The sequence below is a fragment of the Glycine max genome, chromosome 1 (genome assembly GCF_000004515.6).
Source record: "Glycine max cultivar Williams 82 chromosome 1, Glycine_max_v4.0, whole genome shotgun sequence".
In the NCBI taxonomy this organism is placed as follows: Eukaryota; Viridiplantae; Streptophyta; class Magnoliopsida; order Fabales; family Fabaceae; genus Glycine; species Glycine max.
This window is the reverse complement of record NC_016088.4, coordinates 20,693,552-20,716,677: the sequence shown is the minus strand read 5'-3', so window position 1 is coordinate 20,716,677 and position 23,126 is coordinate 20,693,552. Positions and strand designations below refer to the sequence as shown.

Here is a 23,126-nt window from a genome sequence, read left to right as displayed (position 1 = left end):
AGACATGTACAAAGTGTGACTATATCATGTGCACTTAATGCATGTGAAATTACAAAACTACCCCTAATACAAAAACTAGTCTTGGTGCCCTAAAATACAAGGGCTGAAAAATCCTAAATTACTAGGGTACCCTCCCTACACTATGGAGCCCTAAATACAAGGCCCAAAAATAATGAAACCCTAATCTAATATGTACAAAGATAAGTGAACTCGTACTTAGCCAATGAACCCAAAATCTATCCTAAGACTCATGAGAACCCAAGGATATTCTCCTGCATCTCTGACCCAATCTTCTTTAGTCTTCTATCCAATGCCCTTGGGGGGGGGGGGGTAGGATTGCATCATAATATTTATGGTAGATTTTAATTTTTATATTTATGTACTTTGAATGTTTTTTTAATTGTATCAAGATTTTATATTTGACATTAATCTTGTTAAGCATTATGTGATATAGATCACTTGCGTTTATTTTTCTATCGCAATACCAATTTTGACAATAACAGTCAATCATTGGCTTTCATAATGTGATTCTATGAATACAAAGCCAAAAATAATAATTAAAAAATGTCAAAGTTGTTAAGGAGATGATTCAACCATTTGGAAATTTATTTTAATGAAGGGTATATTTGTAAAAAAATTCTTATATACCTAAGAAATTTATAATGTAACGAAAGGTGGGAATTTTTATTTCCCAAGAAGTATATTAAACCAAATGTATTTTATAAATTCATAGAAATAATGATTTCCAGAAAAGTAAAAACTTTCTTGCTACTAATCGTCCCCTAAATTCGTAAGAGCTCTTAAATAGTATTTATTGAGGTCAACATTTTATTCTTAAGTATATTGATCTTAACGATAGTATACAACATTTTATGCTTAAATATAATTTTGGTCCCTCTATTTTACTCAATTCGTTATTTTGATTTATCTATTTTAAAATTGAGATATTTGGCCTCCAGTTTGGTTAAACACTACACATGTTAACTATGTTTGCACATCATTTGCCCCATTAAAATTGGAGTGAAACAGGAGAACCACATGATTAGATGCTTTTCTTAACATGTCAACATTAATTACAGGGGAAGTAAAGAATCGAATTATACATTGATCAAATTTAGAGTTCAACATGTTCGGAAGATATATACAGCTTTGTCAACTTCAGTATCCCCAAACAAATTGAAGTCCAATATGCATTTAAATTATTTAACTAAAAGCAACTATGACAAATACCGAAAAGACAGAGACAGTATCTCTAAATTCTAAGCACATACAAATCCAGATGGAACCTTCTTTCCACAAGCATTAACAAGCAAACTAACAGCAACATGCACTTTGACCTTGACAGCTCCCAACACATTGGCTTTAATAGCTGTGCACAAACACAGTGCTGCTTCAAGATCAGCGAGACCTTTCAAAAGGATGCAGCACTCTTCACTTGGTTTTGTCCCAATTACTTCTTTAACCAAGCCTAACCAACTTCCACACACACCAAACTTGAGCGTGTCTTTGGGGCATTTCTGCGGTGAAGAGGAAGGTGGGATAGTAGATTTTGGAGGGCACGGGAGATTATCAGCTGCAAAACAACTGAAGAAAAGAAAATTAAGCAGTATGAAAGAGCAAATCAACTTTGAATCCTTTAGATTCATTTTTCTTCAAACCAAAACTACGTTATGCGACCACTGTATCGATGGTCGAACGTGGAGATTTTATTTTCTAGCTAGTTGGATTTCGTTAAGGGATTAGGATATGTTGAATTTGTGGCCAAGAGTGAACCATGAATGGATAGTGATCTCGTTGATTTTTGTCATTTGTCCTTGGTTTTGGCATATTCAAGCAGCAGTAAATTATTTGCTTATTGTATCCTTATTCACATGTGATATAATCCATATTCTTAGTCAAAATGATATTGAAAATAAGATCCAATCCAAATCTATGTCAACACAACTTAACGAGAAACATCACCAATGCACTGATTAAATAAGGAGTAAGAATGTAAGATTCATTTAACTCGTTGAAATGTACTAAGATTTTCCAAAGAAAAAATAAGACTTGTTAAATTCATATTTTTTTACTCAAATTCACACAAATTTCACTTAATAATTGAAGAGTGTGAAATGACATTTTTCGTAACATAAAGTAAATTAATCCAATCTATTAAATTTATTAGTACTGTTCGATAGAATGGTATGGATTTGTATATAGATCGATTGGTGGATTATTTTAAATTTTTAATACTCCTTTAACGTAAAATAGATATGAGTTCTTTGTACCCTATACACTGGGCATACTATGCTTTTATATTGTTATACTGAGTGACTTACACACCCATTAAATTAAAAACTCATAATCATAAAACATGAATTCTTTAGCTCAGATTTAGTAAATACATTTTTCAGTTCCATTTTTTTCCCACATCCTTCGGCCTATCTCTACTCTTCTCATGTCTTCTCTTGTGGATTCTAATTTCTTTTTCAAGATTGGCCTTGAACTCTAAAGAAGCCTTCTCAAGAAGCTGTTATTGGGTGTTCTTCTTCACACACTCAGGGCACATTTTCCTGAATGTTCCACTACACAAAAAATTATAAAAATAGGAGTTAGTTGAGAAACACAAACTAGAGAGACCTTGCCCACTTTCATCTAGAATAATTTGTGCAACTTACTTACTTCTTACAGTTGAAAGAAAACAAATATTTTGTTGGAAGCTGGCTCTTAGCAATGGTGGTGTTTATACTGCTAGAGGTTGGATTGTTGTCAGATATCAAGGCTCTCAAGAAAAAACTAAAGTGACTACATACGCGGTGAAGTATCAACTACATAGGATAATTAAAAATAGGAGTATGCTAATGGACCATATTAAAAAGACCCTGTGCCTTCTCAATAAGTTTTGTTTGAAGACCATGAAGTGGATATCCTTTGCTTGCCATAGGATTTTTCCCATGTTGCCCAGTTGATAAGAAGTCCTTCAAAAATTCATGTTTATAGAGCCTGCTGCATAGGATATGCCTTTGCACAATTTTAACTCAGAAAAAAAAAAGTGATTTTCAAGAGTTATTGCAAGAAATAGAATGATCAAACAGAGCTTGAATGGTAGAAACATGAATGAAAACATACTTGAGGCCCATGTTGGAAGGCCCATAAGGATCATTAAACATCTTGTGTATCTGTATGACTATGAGCAATAAACATCTTTTGTATTTGGATTACTATGCGCAACTGTCATAGGATTGTTCCTGGAGTTAGTTACAACCATTTTAGAATTCTGTTATTACAATCCATGAATGTACTTGGGGCACATCATTTCCGGCAAAGGAGTTGAACCCGAACAATCCAAGATCAAGGCTATTGTAGATTGGCCTGTTCCCTCCACCCAGAAGGACATACGTGGATTCCTTGGTTTCACCAGCTTCTATCACAAACTTGTTAAGAGATACGCTTCTATTGCTTCTCAACTCACTTCTCTTTTGTGGAAGGATGATTTTGTCTGGACGTCAAGTTCTTAGCTAGCCTTCGATCGCCTCAAACAAGCGATGACTGAAGCTTTTCTGTTGGCTCTTTCGGATTTTTTCTTACCATTTGTCTTGGAAACTGATGCATGAGTTATCACTATGGTAGCAGTACTGATGCAACAAGGACATCCCATAGCATTCTTCACTAAACCGCTTTGCCCCAAAATGCAATGTGCATCCAATTACATTCGCGAATTGCACGTTATTAGATCCTTACGAATCATAGGAGTCTTAAGGATCTAATGTTTTAAGTAATTCAAATGTTGGAGCAACAGTATTATCTTGCCAAACTACTGGGTTATTGTCATAACCTAATTTCGTCCGGGTACTATCGTTCGCTGATCTTTTGATCCTTGCTAATCGACTTATGGTATTGAACGCTAGTTATAGTGCAAAGCAAGGAACCATTTAGTGTTTTGATCATGAATGCGAAAAATACCAAAAAAAAGGGGCAAAAGGATATTTTCATTGAGTTTCCTGGACCCTAGATCGCCCAGGCTAGCCTCTGGCTCGCCTAGGCCCCCAAATTACTTCAGGGTGAAGGCACTGGTTTGCTTAGGTGAGTTGCCATTGCCCCAAGTGCCCATTTCCCTATAAATAGGCGTGCTAGGGAGGTTGAGGAGAGGTTTTGTAACGATCCACCTCGTCGCTATGATATCACCACTCTAATAACTGGAAAATTTAATTCTTTTTCTTTCTTTTATGAAAACTCCATTATTTCTGCTTATGAAAATCATAGTGTCATACCCTAATTTCGTTCGGGGATCATCTATTTGATGGAATGCGACCTTCGCATGATCGCTTCGAGGAACTTGACACCCATCGTTAGGAAATCCGTGAAGTTCCGCGACATGTCGGGAGTCAAAAGGAAGCATTATTGTGCAATCCATAAAGTTCCGTAACATTCCAGAAGTCAAAGAGGGGATGGTTGCGTAATCCGTAAAGTTTCGTACAATTACGGAAAGAAAACAAGTATCGTTACGTAATCCGTAAAGTTTCGTAACGTTACAGAAAAAGAATCAGCAAAAAAAAAAGCAAAAGGGGAGTGTATTTAGTAAATAGGGGTGTGTAAATAAAAAGGAGTGCATTTAGCAAAGGGGAGGGGTGAACTTATCAAGATCCTCCACGTTTTGTTGGAAAATGGTTTCCGGAGCTTCCGAGGCTTTCGTAATGCTTCCGTAAAATTCCTAAAACTTTGGGTAAGCCTATTTCACTTAATATTGGTGAAAGAGAAGAGGAAAAACAGGGAAATCAAGTCCTATATGCTTGCTTAAAGCTTCTGTAATGCTTTTGTAAAATTCCTAAAACCCTAAATAAACATATTTCACTAAATATGAGTGAGAAGGAAGAGAAAAAAAGAAGAAAGTCAAGTCCTATATGTTTCCGTAAAGCTTCCGTAACTTTTCTGTAAAATTATGAAAGAAGGGGGGTGAACTTATCAAAAGGTGGGTGCAAATAGCAAATTTCAAATTTTCGAAATTCCAACATATTTTCGAAGCAGGGTTGCTTCTGGAGGAAGCAACCCAGCTCGCCTGGGCGAGCTGGGCGGCAACCTCCTCCCCCCTTTTCCTATAAATAGGCGAAAGGGGACTGTTCCAAATATCCCTGATCCCCCTGGCTATGCATTTCAACTGTTTTTGGTGAAAAAATTATTTCAGTGAAGAAAATCCAAGCCGAGGTGCTTCCGTAACGCTTCCGAGATGTTTCCGTGAGTGAATCTGTGAAGTGTTTCCGTTGTTCTTCACCGTTCTTCACCCGTTCTTCGTTCGTTCTTTGTTCTTCAACGAGTAAGTTTTCGAATCCGAGACTTTCAATTCATTTCTTGTTTTTTAAGCTTTAATCTTTATTTTGTTCACTTTCGGTTTCTTTTCTTCCGTTTTAACGAGCTTTAACCGATCGTTTAAGCTGTTATCTCGCCTAATAAATGATAAAATGAATTTCAAGGATTATTTGTGTTGTAATCTCGTTTAATCACTGTTAAAACGAAATCTAACCGATCGTTCACGCTGTAACCTCGGTTAAACCAAAAAATGCAAAATAATAACAAAATAATCAAAATATCTTGAAAAATAATAATAAAATAATCAAAATATCTTTGAATAAAATAATCAAAAAAATCAATCGGACGTTTTTCTTTGGAAGTTTTCTTGGATCAATTGACTAATAACCAAAGTGAAACTAAGGCTAAAATCAACTCACAAATCAAGCTTTGTCCGCAAGAATCACTAAAAACCGTTTTAAGGTCCAAACGCCTTAAAACGATCCTCTTTGTTTTTATCGGTTAACATGGACTGTTCAAAAGCATAAAATCAACATATAACTTTACCGCTTTTGCAAGAACTACGTAGGTCTGATTTCCTCAACGCAATTGAGGATACGTAGGAGCAAAAGCCCCACTTTTGTCGACCACCCTAAGAGATCGTTAATGGTCCAACGCCTTAACGTTTCTCTCTTTTCAAAATCAAAAGATCGTTTAATGATCCAATACCTTAAATGACCTTTTGTTCAGTCAAAATATATCTTGCAAAAAAGATAAAAACAACTTAACCAACATTTAATTCTCAAAGAACTACGTAGGTCTGATTTCCTTATCACAATTGAGGAATACGTAGGAGCAAGGGAAACATCCTTGTCGACCACAATAAGATAAAAAATACAAAAGGCATAAAAAAATACATAAAAGCGTAAAAGGGAAAATAAAACAAATTGAAGTCATATTTGCACACTTGATTAAAGGCTGTCGTCCCTTGTGATGGACGCGTGAGGTGCTAATACCTTCCCCGTGCGTGAATACAACTCCCGAACCTTTCACACTTAAAGTTCGTAGACCACACCTTTTTCGGTTTTTCCGACGTCTTCCTTGAATAAACGTTGGTGGTGACTCCACGCATTTTCCTCCCATGGAAGACGCACCCGCGAGCCCTGCGTCGCCCTCCCGCTGAAAGGTAGGTTGCGACAGTATGGCGACTCCACTGGGGAATGTTTTTAGAGAGTTAGGCCTTCTAATCTCGTGCAATATTATGACTTCCTCTTTTGTCAGTTTCCTTTTATTTCTCTTACGTTCTTGTATATAACTCTTTGATGCTTTTAGTGTGTTTTTGAAATGTATGCATGAGATAGATATTTATCCATTTGATGCACACAAACACCAACACTATTTGTACACACGGTGAGTAGAAAAGGGGCCCTATACCCGGGTCCATGGGAACATAAGGAGTGGAGGTGAATCTGTGGTCATGCTGGGTCTCCGACTTGCTTGATAATAGTGAACCCTCATCTAGAGTTTTTCTCTTTGATAACATATTGTTGCTGGTAGTCCCTACTGCCACAATATGTTTTTCGAAGGGGATGATACCTCTAGAAACCATCAAGAGAGATATGACCACCTTGGGAATTATCACTAAAAGCCTTTTAGTTCCTCCCGTTTAGGTCCCTAAAATAGGGGCACAAAGCATATGTTGTGTACATTGATGAGGATATTGCCATGTTGTGTACATCCCCCTGTTGCGCTTTTGCGCGTATGCATCATGTCATCACGCACGCGTTGTATGTTGGTCTCGTCTTTTGTCATAGGAAGCTAGAAGGTCCATATCACCTTCTTAACTGCACACATGGGGCACTGCGCCCCCAAATGCGCAAGCAAGAAGAGATAATTTTTTGGGCTCTTGTGTTCGTAAATGCATTCATATCATGCATCACATAAGCATCTCTTCATGGCATCATAATGAATATATTGTTCCTGCATTTGTCCGTTATCATATTCCAGCATCACATTTTGCATGAGTCATTGCATCATCATGCATATGCGTTCAACATACTTTTTGTTCTACAAACTACATACCTTTTATTTTCATGTTTGCTTATGCATGATCCTTGCGTTTTCCTCTACAAAACAAAAACAAAAAAAGGGAAGCGTGAAAATTCACACTACATTCTTAGTTGCATATGTTCGGTACCATGAGCCAACCATGTTGGGATCATAAACCCGTTTCACTTAAAAACAAAATGATTGAACATGGTACCTAATGCATGGCTAACTGGGAAATGATGTCTCTTCGGGCATCTCAATCTCATAATTACATTTTCCATGCATAGCATGCGTATTCCCGAGTCTTTCATCCTTATGAAATGTTGTTGAAGTATTAGCGACCGAATTGCCATTCCTTGGATTACGGGGTTGAACCAAGCTCATGCTTTTACGAAAAGGTTCATCAAGTCAAGTTGAAGCATGGAAGTAACCATCTTGCAAAAATTGGGGCAAAAGATGGATCGAATTACATTGTTGCTTCGTCTACTGCCAAACACATTTAGGATTGTTGATGTCTTTATTACTTCCAGTTTCACCTTGACAAAGATGTCATGGACCATGTTGAAAATCTAAATTGATTCAACCCCATATCCTGCGTAAAAATTCGCAATACTTCAACTGTGCATCATTTGCATACATCCATGCTTTTCATTGGTTGCATTGCTCATTGCATTCTTTCCTTAAAAAAATGATGAACTTATTCATTGTTATCAAAAAGAAAAGAACACACTTTACGGCGCCCTTACCGAACTCGTGCTAGAGCTAGAGTAATGGGTAAAGCAGAGGAGGTGCAAGAGCAGATGAAGGCCGACATGGAGGCCATGAAAGAGCAAATGGCCACAATGATGGAGGCCATGATGAGCATGAAGAAGATAATGGAAGCCAATGCGGTTGCAATTGCCGCTACCAGCGCTGTTGCTGAGGAGGACCTGACTCACCCATCTGGCATCAACAAAATGAATCATCCAACCCCAGATATGGTAGGCAAAGATTTGGGAAGTACGGGCGGCCCCCATGATGTGCAAATTCATAACGAGCACGCCTTCCCGCCGTATGGCTTGCCTCCCAACTTACACCACCCAATGTGGCGTACACTCCCAATAAGAATGTCAATAACTCCACTTCTATACTCATTGAGAGCCAACAGCCTCAATCTGATCATGCACATGTCTCTCAACCCATGGGGGAGACACATGAAATGCCCCAATCTAGCGAACTTTGAGCCTTGCCTTGGATGTGCCATTGAAGGGCAAGCAGTTGGTGGTATACCTCTGCAAAACACTTTGGAGGGCCCTCAGTATCACCCACAACCACACCCCTCACATTCCACAGCGGTTAAAAACCCTCATGCTATGGCAGAAATGGTAAAGTTGGATCATCTAGAGGAAAGGCTCAGGGCCATTGAAGGAGACGAAGATTACGCCTTTGTTAACCTAGAAGAGTTGTTCCTAGTACCCAATATCATCACCCCTCCCAAGTTCAAGGTGTCGGACTTTGACACGTACAAGGGGACTACTTGCCCCATGAACCATCTAAAGATGTATTGTCAGAAGACAGCGGCATATGCAAAAGATGAGGAACTGCTGATACATTTCTTCCAAGAAAGTCTTACTGGGGTAGCTGTTACCTGGTATACTAACTTGGAACCTTCCCGAGTCCATTCTTGAAAGGACCTAATGGTTGCCTTTGTTAGGCAGTATCAGTACAATTCTGATATGGCTCCGGATAGGATGTAACTACAGAATATGTGCAAAAATGGGCATGAATCTTTCAAAGAATACGCCCAAAGGTGGAGAGACCTGGCAGCTCAAGTGGCACCCATATCTACTTGACAATTCAATGGTTGCCATAACCCCTGCTAGGTTTCCTCAACCTCCATTTTTCCGAGGATACGACTCGAATGCAACATGTGCATATCATGGAGGAGTTTCGGGACATTCCATTGAGCACTGTATGACCTCGAAGCGTAAGGTGCAAAGTCTAATTGATGCAGGCTGGCTTAAATTTGAGGAGAATTGCTTGTGAATCCTAACGTTGACAAACGACACCACACATGGGGCAATTTTGAAAGCTGTTGTTAAATGTCTCTAATGACTCATCAGGATTTTCAAGTTTATGCCATTATTGTAAACCACAGTTACAATGCTAAATAAAATGGATAAATTTGACATCCTTATCTCTCTCATCCTCTCACAAACACATCTTTGCTTATTCAACTTCCACCGGAATGTGAGTGTAAGCCATTGGTTTGTTTGCTTAAGCGACCTGCACTCCTGAGTGTTGACTTCCAAGACCGTTCAATCAGAGATTACTTGTGCTACACATTTGGTGAGGGTGCCGTAAAACGACGAGTAATGCAAAAAAGGGTTCAAAAAGAAAAAGAAAAAAGCATTTGATTGAATGTGTTTTCAAGTAAAAATATAGACGTTCATGTAACCTCATTTTATCATTCCGAAAAGTTTGTCTTTTTTAGAGAGAAATGAGTTATAAAGAATATGAGTCATTTGACTTAATCTGTCAACTGAAAAATCCTTCAACTATTTCTCGTCCTTGAAAAATTATTTTTGTGAGAATCAACCACTTCTTTCATTCTTCCTTGCTAGAAGGTTGTGAAAACAAAACAATGATTGGTACCTCAAAGCCTTACACTGGGGCAATGAGGGGCATCGTGCATGAACCTCAAGTGAACGTAGGGGCAGATTCAAAGTTCTCACCCAATAGGTTCCCTGCTACACGGTCATGACGAAAGACAACGATTGGTACCTCAAAGCCTTACACTGGGGCAATGAAAGGCACCATGCATAAACCTCAAGTGAACCTAGGGGCAGATTAGAAGTTCTCACCCAACAGGTTCCCTACTACAAGGTCATGATGAAAGACAACGATTGGCACCTCAAAGCCTTACACTGGGGCAATGAGGGGCACCGTGCATGAGCCTCAAGCGAACCTAGGGGCAGATCAAAAGTTCTCACCCAACGATGTTTTAAAACAAAAAAGGGGGGACAAACCTTGGGATTTCAATGGGTTGATTAAATGTCAAACGGATCCATTGCCGTCACTCCAAAATGGTCAAGTGACTAAATCAAACAGAACATACACTCTGAGGGAGTTCCTGGAGAGATTTGCAAAAGATAAGATAAGGTAGCATGAATTATCACCTCTTTCAAAAGGACAGTCAATCTGTGTTTTCCAAAAAAATTAAATCAAAATCAAAATCACAAAATAGGGAAAGAATGTCATGAACATTGTACAACTTTCCATTACATTGCATTGTTTTAAATGAAGTTCGCATTTACCACAATGCATGACAAAGGTTGCATGCATCTCATCCCTAAATATCATGTTAACTGCAGAGATTTCTTACATCTAATGTCCAATCTTTTGAACTTGCGATGACCGGCCCTCCCGATGAGTCAACCTCTTGCTTTCTCATAAGGATAGACCCTGGGGTACTAGTACCCACACAATCAGAGGGCTACACGCCCTCACCTTCACAGGCCTACACGTCCTCGCCTTCGGAGGACTACACGTCCTCGCCTTTAGAGGGCTACACGCCCTCGCCTTCAGAGGACTACACGTCCTCGCCTTCAAAGGACTACGCGTCCTAGCCTTCAGAGGGCTACACGCCTTCACCTTCAGAGGACTACACGTCCTCGCCTATAGAGGGCTGCACGCCCTCGCTTTCAGAGGACTACATGTCCTCGCCTTCCGAGGACTCCACGTCCTCGCCTTTAGAGGACTACACGTCCTTGCCTTCAAAATGTTGCTCGCTCTCACCATCAGAGGACTACACGTCCTAGCCTTTAGACGGTTGCACACCCTCACCTTCAGAGGGCAACACATCCTCACCTTTAGAGGGCTACACGCCCTCACCTTCAGAGAACTATAGGTCCTCACCTTTAGAGGACTACACGTCCTCACCTTTAGAGGGCTACACACCTTCGCCTTCAGAGGACAACATGTCCTCGCCTTCAGAGGACTACATGTCCTCGCCTTCAGAGGGCTACACGCCCTCGCCTTCAAAGGGCTGCACACCCTCACCTTCAGAGGACTACATGTCTTCGCCTTCAAGGGACAACACGTCCTTACCTTTAGAGGATGCACGTTCTCGCCTTCCGAGGGCTACACGCCCTCGCCTTCAGAGGGCTGCACACCCTCAACTTCAGAGGCCTACACGTCCTAACCTTCAGAGGGTTGCATGCCCTCACCTTTAGAGGACTACATGTCCTCACCTTCAGAGGACTACACGTCCTCGCCTTTAGAGGGTTGCATGCCCTCGCCTTCAGAGGACTACATGTCCTTGCCTTCAGAGGACTACACGTTCTTGTCTTTAGAGGACTACATGTCCTCGCCTTCAGAGGACTACACGCTCTCGCCTTCAGAGGACTACACGTCCTCGCCTTCAGAGGGCTACTCACCCACACGTTCAGAGGACTACATGTCCTTGCCTTCAGAGGACTACACGTTCTTGTCTTCAAAGGACTATATGTCCTCGCCTTTAGAGGACTACACGTCCTCACCTTTGGAGGACACACGTTCTCGCCTTCAGAGGGCTACAAGCCCTCGCCTTCAGAGGGCTGCACACCCTCACCTTCAGAGGCCTACACGTCCTCACCTTTAGAGGGCTACATGCCCTCGCCTTTAGAGGACTACACGTCCTCACCTTCAGATGACTACACGTCCTCACCTTTCGAGGGCTGCACGCCCTTGCCTTCAGAGGACTACATGTCCTTGCCTCCAGAGGACTACACGTTCTTGTCTTCAGAGGACTACATGTCCTCGCCTTCAGAGGATTACACGTTTTCGCCTTTAGAGGACTACACGTCCTCGCCTTCAGAGGGCTGCACACCATCACCTTCAGAGGCCTACACGTCCACACCTTCAAAGGGCTACATGCCCTCACCTTTAGAGGACTACACGTCCTCACCTTCAGAGGACTACACGTCCTCGCCTTTAGAAGGCTGCACGCCCTCGCCTTCAGAGGACTACATATCCTTGCCTTCAGAGGACTACACGTTCATGTCTTCAGAGGACTACATGTCCTCGCCTTCGGAGGACTACACGTTCTCGCCTTCAGAGGACTACACGTCCTCGCCTTCAGAGGGCTACACACCCACACGTTTAGAGGACTACATGTCCTCGCCTTTAGAGGGCTGCACGCCCAGGCCTTTAGAGGACTACACGTCCTCGCCTTTAGAGGACTACACGTCCTTGCCTTCAGAGGGCTGCTCGCCCTCACCTTCGGAGGACTACACGTCCTCGAATTCAGAGGACTATACGTCCTCGCCTTCAGAGGGTTACACGCCCTCGCCTTCAGAGGGCTGCACACCTTCACCTTCAGAGGGCTACACGCCCTCACCTTCAGAGGACTAAATGTCCTCACCTTTAGAGGACTACACATCCTCGCCTTTAGAGAGCTGCACGCCATCGCCTTCAGAGGACTACATGTCCTCGCCTTCAGAGGACTACACGTCCTCGCCTTCAGAGGACTACACGTCCTCGCCTTTAGAGGGCTGCACGCCCTCGCCTTCAGAGGATTTCATGTCCTCGCCATCAGAGGACTACACGCCCTCACCTTCAGAGGACTACATGTCCTCACCTTCTGAGGACTACATGTCCTCGCCTTTAGAGGGCTGCACGCCCTCGCCTTCAGAGGACTACATCTCCTCGCCTTCAGAGGACTACACGTTCTTGCCTTCAGAGGACTACACGTCCTCGCCTTCAGAGGGATGCACACCCTCACCTTCAGAGGCCTACAAGTTCTTGCCTTCAGAGGACTGCACGTCCTCGCCTTTAGAGGGCTGCACACCCTCGCTTTCAGAGGACTACATGTCTTTGCTTTCATAGGACTACCCGTTCTTGTCTTCAGAGGACTACATGTTCTTTCCTTCAGAGGACTACACGTCCTCGCCTTCAGAGGGCCACACACCCACAGGTTTAGAGGACTAGATGTCCTCGCCTTTAGAGGGCTGCACGCCCAGGCCTTCAGAGGACTACACGTCCTTGCCTTTAGAGGACTACACGTCCTTGCCTTCAGAGGGCTGCTCGCCCTCACCTTCAGAGGACTACACGTCCTCGAATTTAGAGGACTACACGTCCTCGCCTTCAGAGGGTTACACGCCCTCGCCTTTAGAGGACTGCACACCCTCACCTTCGGAGGCGTACACGCCCTCACCTTCAAAGGACTACACGTCGTCACCTTTAGAGGACTACACATCCTCGCCTTTAGAGGGCTGCACGCCCTCGCCTTCAGACTACTACAGGTCCTCGCCTTCAGAGGACTACACGTCCTAGCCTTCAGAGGACTACACGTCCTCGCCTTTAGAGGGCTTCACGCCTTCGCCTTCAGAGGACTACATGTCCTCGCCTTCAGAGGACTACACATTCTTGCCTTCAGAGGACAACATGTCCTCACCTTTAGAGGTCTACATGTCCTCGCCTTCCGAGGACTACACGTCCTCACCTTCAGAGGGCTACACACCCTCACCTTCAGAGGACTACACGTCCTCACCTATAGAGGGCTGCACGCCCTCGCCTTCAGAGGACTACACATCCTCGCCTTTAGAGGACTACTCATCCTTTCCTTCAGAGGTCTGCTCGCCCTCGCCTTCATAGGACTACACATCCTCTCCTTCAGAGGACTAGACGTCCTTGCCTTCAGAGGGTAGTTCGCCTTCGCCTTCAGAGGACTACACGTCCTCGCCTTCAGAGGACTCCACGTCCTCGCCTTTAGAGGGTTACATGGCCTCGCCTTCAGAGGGCTGCACACCCTCACCTTTAGAGGGCTACACGTCCTCACCTGCAGAGGACTACACCCCCTCACCTTCAGAGGACTACACGTCCTCGCCTTCTGAGGACTACATGTCCTCACCTTCAGAGGGCTACACGCCCTCACCTTCTGAGGACTACATGTCCTCGCCTTTAGAGGGCTGCACGCCCTCGCCTTCAGAGGACTACATGTCCTCGCCTTCAGAGGACTACACGTCTTTGCCTTTAGAGGACTACACGTCTTTGCCTTTAGAGGACTACACGTCCTCGCCTCCGAGGGTTGCTCGCCCTCACCTTCAGAGGACTACACGTCCTCGCCTTCAGAGGACTACAAGTCCTCGCCTTCAGAGGGCTACACGCCCTCGCCTTCAGGGGGCTACATAACCTCACCTTCAGAGGACTACATGTCCTCGCCTTCAGGGGACTACCTGTCCTCACCTTTAGAGGATGCACGTCCTCAACTTCAGAGGGCTACACGCCCTCACCTTCAGAGGACTACACGTCCTCGCCTTAAGAGGGCCACACGCCCTCACGTTTAGAGAGCTACACGCCTTCACCTTCAAAGGACTACACGTCCTCGCCTTAAGAGGGCTGCACGCCCTTGCCTTCAAAGTGCTACACGCCCTCGCCATCAGAGGACTGGACGTCCTTTCCTTCGTAGGGCTACACGCTCTCACCTTTAGAGGACTACACGTCCTCGCCTTCAGAGGACTACACATCCTCGCCTTCAGAGGACTACACGTCCTCACTTTTAGAGGACTACACTTCCTGACCTTTAGAGGGCTACACGTCCTCACCTTCAGAGGGCTGAATGCCCTCGCCTTTAGAGGGCTACACGTCCTCGCCTTCAGAGGCCTGTACGCCGTCGCCTTCATAGGCCTACATGTCGTCGTCTTCAAATGGTGACACGTCCTCAACTTCGGAGGGTTGCACGCCCCCTCGCCTTTAGAGGGCTACACGTCCTCACTTTCAGTGGGCTCCACATCTGCACCTTAAGAAAATTTAAGGTCCTCTGCCCTGAAATGCTTAATCGAGACTTGCACTCCTGGTTAAGGGGCCAGTAGTTTCCTTTTATCACTTCAACTGTGCGAACATAACCAGAGAGGGAGGCTATCACGCAGCTACTATGCATACCGAGACAAGATTTCACCCGTGCCACTGCAAAGAGACGAGTGCGGATCATGCACACCAACATGACCACTCTTACACAGATATGGATGACGTTGCTACTTAGCAACGTTCCGTCCAGCGACCATGATGCCGATCTCCCCCTGCGGAAGCATCAGTTGGTCTGTGCCATCATGACATAGGTAAGTATGCACATCGCTCAACCGATTTATGATGTCATCTATTATTTGCAGGGGTCGCGCCCACAAGACACCTAGTGGACCTAGAGGAGCCCAACAGGGCCCTGGGGTTTCCAGCTCTGGTTACGGTCCTTTGTCAGTCCTACAGAGTGCCCGTCCCCCCCAGCAAGGTCATGCCATCGTGACATAGGTAAGTATGCACTTTTCTCAACTGATTTCTGATGTCATCTATTGTTTGCAGGGATCGCACCCGCAAGACACCCAGTGGACCCGGAGAAGTCCAATAAGGTCTTGGGGTTTCCAGCTCTGATTACGGGCCTCTATCAGTTCTACGGAGTGCCTGTCACCCCCAACAAGGTCATCAGGCCCCTTTCTAACCGAGCTTTCATCAAGAAATACTACGCCCCCCAGGAAGGCGCAGGGCGAGACACCACAGCAGCCTGGGGATGGCTGGCAGCAGGCAATAAACGCACCATCGCCACCTCTAGAGTTCACCTCAGCTCATCCACAAAAAGGTTAGAGCGTTGCCTATGACACATGGCCGATCAGCAGGCGACCAAGTCCAAAGGCAAAGGTAAGCAAAAGTACTAGGTCCATGACCGACAAGTCATCACGTATCCAGCTCAAGACGTTAAAGAAGCGCTACTAGGAGGCAACCTAGTACCTTTCAAATTTCTGCTTGTTATTTGATCACTTTTGTTTCTCAAGTCATAGTAGGACACACCTAGTTGCTCATGATCCTAGGAATTTAAATAAAACAAGCATAAGCTCGGAAGGTAGTCATACCTCACAAAATATATGTATGTGTGTTTAGGTAGCGAAAATACCTTAGATATGCATGTATGTAATTTAGGTAGCAAAAAACACCTCACAAAACATATATACGTATGTTTAGGTAGCAAGATACCTTCGATATGCATGTATATAGCAAAAATACCTCACAAAATATATGTATGTGTGTTTAGGTAGAAAGATACCTTGGATATGCATGTATATAGCAAAAATACCTCACAAAATATATGTATGTGTGTTTAGGTAGAAAGATACCTTAGATATGCATGTATGTAGCAAAAAAATACCTCACAGAATATATGTATGTGTGTTTAGGTAGAAAGATACCTTAGATATGCATGTATGTAGCAAAAAAATACCTCATAGAATATATATATATATATATATATATATATATATATATATATATATATATATATATATATATATATATATAAAAAATATACACATGTTTAGGTAGCAAAATACCTCATGAAAAAAAAAAGAAAAAAAAAGAGAAAAAAAGAGAGAGAAAAAGAAAAATAAGTTGCCTAGCTAAAAAAAACCAACATGCTTTTGAAAAGAGATAACTTCCAACTTTTCTTTGAATTTTTTTTTTATCATAACCAATTTTTGAAGGAAAATGTGTGTATACGCCTGAAGGGTGAATGCTGTGAAAAATTTTCTGAACGCCCAAAATAGGCTCAGATTAATGCATGAATTGATAAATGAGCATATTTTGGAAACACTGGGTTGACTTAAATAGAGAAAATGAATCCTGAGCCCTAGTGTCACATGACCATAAAAACTTGATGCTTGAGTGTCCACATGGGTGCTTGCATGACCAGTTTTGCATAAAATTTCCTAATCATCATTGTTGCATGTGTATCATGGAAATAATGTGGGACATCCCCTTTATCCCCGAACCGTTGGCCAAACCCTGACAGATATCATGTCCAGCCGTTCTACAAGCCTTGAGCCAAAATCCCAAATTACCATAAACCTTGACCCAGGGTGAGAATGTCAATCCTTGCCCTCGGAAGAAAAGAAAAAAAAAGAAAGTTCCCAATCAAAAGAGCAAGAGAAAAGAAAAAAAGAAAGTTCCCAATCAAAAGAGCGGAAGAAAAGCAAAAAGAGAAAATTCCCAATCAAAGATTGAGAGAAAGCAAAAAAAGAAAGAAAATTCCCGATCAAGGATTATCACCAAGTAAACGAAAAAAGAAAGGAAACCACGACCTAAAGTGGTCCTCTCCCTTTGATTGCCAACGAAAATCCTATGCGTCGGTGGCTTGTTCACCTCACACTAAACAAAAACAGAAAAGGAAAAGGCCCAAACACTCAAAGCCAAATTTCCCACCAAAAAACCCATTCCCAAGAAGAAGTCCTATTGATCCATGATCACGCATGTAATCTTTGATTTGATAGGAAATGATGTGCAAAATCAAGTCATGACATATCTATGGTTCGGAATTAGGATGAAACACTTACCTTTGTGAGATTGATACACTTTGAGTAATTTTCTTCTATTTTTGTTGGACCCAGTGTTTCCTCTAAATGGTCGTTTAGAAACGAAATGCTAACATCCAAAATCTCATTTATGGTTATGAGAAAATTTCATCAGCATACTCTCCTTCCCCGATAGACACATCATTTTTCATCCAAAAAAGCATACATTGCTCTGATCAGTTGGAAGTTTTGTCTTTTTACTAAACCATGTTCGCATTTTTGTGAAGAAAACACCGAGACTATTTTAGTCTCACAGTTATCAAGAACTATGTAGGTCTGAGTTCCTCATCACAAATTGAGGATACGTAGGAGCAAGAGCCTCGCTTTTGTCGGCCGCCCCACAATTTCTGCCACAATGACCCTGAAGTCAGGTGACGCGCGGAGATACACAAGCAGTTTCTCCGCGCAGACTACCTCTGTCAAGCACTAACCCGTGAAGTTAGGGGGCAGGCAGAGAAACCTAAGTCATTATCCGCATAAACTTTCTTTTGCTATCTCTAAGACTCAACGCATGATAGCATGCAGAGACTAACGTCGTCTTCTGCACCCTTGGTCAATCGCGGCCAACAAGCTCGTTGACACGAGGAGATTTACGTTGTCTTCCGCGCAGACTACATCTATCAAGCACTAACCCGTGAAGTTAGAGGGCAGGCGGAGAAACCCAAGTGGTTATCCGTATAAACTTTCTTTTTCTATCTCTAATACTCAACGCATGATAGCATGCAGAGACTAACATCGTCTCTGGCACCTTTTGTCGCCCTGACCCATGAAGTCAGGTGACACGCGGGGTTACCTTATGGTTACCCGCACCTTTCATCAACCAGGGGCAAACGAGCCCGTTGACGCGCAGAGACTAACATCGTCTCCTGCACTTTTTGTTGTCCTGACCCATGAAGTCAGGTGACACGCGGGGTTACCTTATGGTTACCCACACCTTTCGTCGACCAGGGGCGAACGAGCCCGTTGACGCGCAGAGACTAACATTGTCTCCTGCACCTTTTGTCGTGCTGACCCATGAAGTCAGGTGACACGCGAGGTTACCTTATGGTTACCCGCACCTTTCGTCAACCAGGGGCAAACGAGCCCGTTGACGTGCAGAGACTTACATCGTCTCCTGCACCTTTTGTCATCCTGACCCATGAAGTTAGGTGACACGCGGGGTTACCTTATGGTTACCCGCACCTTTCGTCAACCAGGGGCAAACGAGCCCGTTGACTCACAGAGACTAACATCATCTCCTGCACTTTTGTCGTCCTGACCCGTGAAGTCAGGTGACACGCGGGGTTGCCTTATGGTTACCCGCACCTTTCGTCAGCCAGGGACAAATGAGCATGTTGACGCGTAGAGACTAACATCGTCTCCTGCACCTTTTGTCGTCCCGACCCGTGAAGTCAGGTGACATGCGGGGTTACCTTATGGTTGCCCGCACCTTTCGTCAACCAGGGGCAAGCGAGCCCGTTGACGCGAAGAGACTGACATCATCTTCTGCATCTTTTTCCATCCAGGGACAACGAGTTAGGTGGCAGGCGGAGATACCTTATGGTCATCTATGCCTTTCGTCAACCGAGGGGAACGAATTCGGCAGTATCAGGATGATGTTGGTCGTTCGGTGCTGATCATTTTCAAAATTTTGGTAGGTTTTTCACTCTCGTGGTCCGGAAACATTCAAGTCCAGCAACGCGCAGAATTCTTCTCTGCTGGGCAGAGGCGATTGGGTGCAATGGCAAAGGGAAGTGTCGTGGTTGTCCAACTTTGTCGTTTTCGAAACACTGAAGTTTGTTGACGCTTCTGATGCCTTTTCTTTTCTTACTGAATGACAGGTTCCGCTGGCGGGGATTTTGATCGGCCGAATGATGTTCCGCTCGAACGAAATTAGTGTCTTATCTTTACTTCCCTTTTATCTCCAATAAAAGACAAGTATGGGACACAAGAGGGCTACTTTACTTCCCTTTTAAAACTGGACAGTGGAAGGGCTACTTTGCTAAAATCCCTTATAAAGCACCTGTAGAATCCTGCATGACCAAGAAAAGATCGCACCTCTCGCACACAAGAGGGGTAAGGCAATTGTGAAATAACAAAAATTTTTGCAGGATCTACTTCAATACCCTTATTGGAAATAATGTGGCCTAAAACTATACCTTGCTCTACCATAAAATGACATTTTTCAAAATTTAGAACAAGGTTAGTTTCAATGCATCTATTCAAAACTTTTTCCAAACTATTCAAACAACCATCAAAAGAGGATCCATATACAGTGAAATCATCCATAAACACCTCTATGCAATTTTCTAAAAAATCACTGAAAATACTAATCATGCACCGCTGGAAGGTAACAGGGGCATTGCATAGGCCGAAAGGCATCCTCCTATAAGCAAAAGTGCTGAAGGGGCAGGTGAATGTCGTCTTTTCCTGATCCTCAGGAGCAATAGTAATTTGCATATAACCAGAAAAACCATCAAGGAAACAGTAGTGGGATTTACCTGCCAGGCGTTCAAGCATCTGATCAATGAATGGCAGGGGAAAATGGTCCTTTTTGGTAACCTGGTTCAGCCTCCTATAGTCAATGCAGACTCTCCAACTGTTCTGCACCCGAGTAGGAATTAGCTCCTCCTTCTCATTTCTAATCACTGTGAGGCCAGTCTTTTTCGGGACTACCTGGACGGGACTCACCCATTGGCTGTCGGAGATAGGATAAATGATTCTAGCTTGCAAAAGCTTGGTTATCTCCTTCTTCACTACATCAAGAATCACCGGGTTGAGTCTTCTCTGTGGCTGTCTTACTGGTTTAGCTCCATCCTCTAAATTTATTCGATGCATACATGTGGATGGGCTAATACCAGGAATGTCCGCCAGGGTCCAGCCTATAGCCTTCTTATGCTTCTTGAGAACTGACAACAACTTCTCCTCTTGCTCATCAGCAAGGGAGGCAGATATAATCACTGGAAAACTCTTGCTATCATCCAAGTAAGCGTATTTTAAATTTGATGGCAGAGGCTTCAATTCTGGTGTGGTCGGTTGGACAGTGGTAGAAGGAGATGGTTTCTCAGCCTTTACCTCATAAAGAAAGTCAGAGGTATGTGTACTTCCTGAAACATGGTTAGTCCTATCTAACTCTATAAAATCAATCTCAAGAGGTAAAACACCACCACCAGGCATGCAATCAATATCACTCTCAGATTCACTCTCAGCATCAAATTCAGACATATGATCAAGTACAATTTCAGACTCAATGCATGAAGAGTGAGAGGCATGCAGATTAGAATAAAGATCAGTCATGTATTCATCAACAACATGGTCAATTATTTCAGCACGAAATACAGAAAGATCTTCAAATGGGTATTTCATAGCATCCAGAATATTAAAATGAACAGTTATATCACCAAACTCCATGGACAGTGTGCCTGCATAAACATCTATCTTAGTTCTAGCAGTTTTCATAAAGGGTCTGCCTAGAATGATGGGAACTGATCCTTGAGAAAATCCATCTTCCATATTCAAGATATAAAAATCAACAGGGAAAATCAGTTCACCAACTCTAACTAAGACATCTTCTATGAAACCAATAGGATAGGCAACACTTCTATTAGCTAAATGAATTACCACATCAGTTGACTGCAAGGGACCTAGAGATAGAGAATTAAAAATCGACAGAGGCATAACACTAACAGAGGCTCCTAAATCTAGCATGGCATTGTCAAACTTACTATTCCCTATAATACAAGGTATGCTGAATGTACCTGGATCTTTGCATTTTTCAGGAATTTGAGGAACAGATTTACCAATCAATGCGGAGACATTTCTGCCCATGCTAATTCGTTCACTTCCTTTAAGCTTCCGCTTATTAGTGCACAGCTCCTTCAAGAATTTGGCATATCTTGGAATTTGCTTTATTGCATCCAACAGAGGTATGTTTACCTCTACTTTTCTAAATGTTTCCAAGATCTCTTTCTCTGCCTCTTCCATTTTTTTGTTGGAAACTGCTCTTGGAGGGAATGGAAGAGGGGGAATGTGCTGCTTCTGCAAATCAGAATTACCTGTGGAAGAAGATTCACCTGCACAGAAATTGTTAGGTAGATTTTTTTCATCACCTTTTTCTGGAATAGAGTGAAGTTTGGCAGGTTCATTTGCAGATGAGGAAGGTTCTACGGGTTGAGGTCCTTGACACTGCTTTCCCGACCTCAATGAAATGGCACTGACATTTTTGGGATTTTGGACAGCTTGAGAAGGCAGCTTGTCAGAATTCTGGGACTGTTGTTGATTCAACTGGGTAGCTACTTGTCCCATATGATTGGTTAAGCTCTGAATGGAGGCTCTGGTCTCTTGCTAAAACTGCATGTTCTGCATAGTCATTTGCCTCACAAGTTCTTCGAGGGAAGGTTGTGGAGGGGCCTCAACTGTTGGCTGTTTATGGGGTTGTTGCTGTTGTTGGATTGGTGGACGAATGTATGGTCTACTTGGGCCAGCAGCATTTTGGAAGGAAGGAGCAGGCTGCTGTTGTTGTTGCTGAGGGCTGGACCATCTGAGGTTAGGGTGATTCCTCCATCAAGGGTTGTATTTGTTGCTGGAAAGGTCATAATTGCTCTGCTGTGGTTGATTTTGCTGCTGAGGTTGAGGAGGTCTATTGTAAATATTTGCAGCATAAGCTTCAGGCTGCTCAATTGCTCCAGGTTGCTGCATGGAAGGGCAAAGGTCTGTATGGTGGTCAGCAGAGGAGCACAAACCACAAACCCTTGCGACAGGTACAGATTTCTGATTCAAGGCCAGCTGGGTTACCAAGTTGACCAACGCATCCAGTTTGCCTTCAAGCTTCTTAGTTTCAGATGATGCAGATGGGTTTGTAGCTACCTCATGCACTCCTCTAATGACTATGGCATCATTTTTGGCACTAAACTGCTGGGAGTTGGAGGCCATCTTCTCAATTAAATTTCTGGCTTCAGCAGGAGTCATGTCTCCAAGGGCTCCACCACTGGCAGCATCTATCATACTTCTCTCCATATTACTGAGTCCTTCATAAAAATATTGGAGAAGAAGCTGTTCTGAAATCTGATGGTGGGGGCAACTGGCACATAGTTTCTTAAATCTCTCCCAGTACTCATACAGGCTCTCTCCACTGAGTTGTCTAATACCTGAGATATCCTTCCTGATGGCTGTGGTCCTAGAAGAAGGGAAAAATATTTCTAAGAATACTCTCTTAAGGTCATCCCAGCTCGTGATGGACCTTGGAGCAAGGTAATACAGCCAGTCCTTTGCCACTCCCTCTAATGAATGAGGAAAAGCCTTTAGAAATATGTGATCCTCTTGGACATCTAGGGGTTTCATGGTGGAGCAGACAATGTGAAATTCTTTCAAATGTTTGTGCGGGTCTTCACCTGCAAGGCCATGAAACTTTGGAAGCAAATGAATCAGTCCAGTTTTAAGAACATATGGGACATCCTCATCAGGGTATTGGATGCACAAGCT

General features: G+C 43.3%; 1 protein-coding gene and 1 non-coding gene across 2 annotated transcripts; one reads left to right on the top strand and one right to left on the bottom strand.

Moving 5' to 3' along the window:
- Positions 1-1,017: 1,017 nt before the first annotated feature.
- LOC100306451 (alpha-amylase inhibitor/lipid transfer/seed storage family protein) lies at positions 1,018-1,921 on the bottom strand. Its single transcript, NM_001248315.2, has one exon. The coding sequence runs from the start codon at positions 1,644-1,646 to the stop codon at positions 1,260-1,262; it is 387 nt and encodes a 128-aa protein (NP_001235244.1). The 5' UTR covers positions 1,647-1,921; the 3' UTR covers positions 1,018-1,259.
- A 20,786-nt stretch (positions 1,922-22,707) lies between these two features.
- LOC112997824 (small nucleolar RNA R71) lies at positions 22,708-22,814 on the top strand. The gene has a single exon (XR_003262898.1). It is a non-coding gene; the product is annotated as a small nucleolar RNA R71 (small nucleolar RNA).
- The last annotated feature ends 312 nt before the right edge of the window (positions 22,815-23,126 follow it).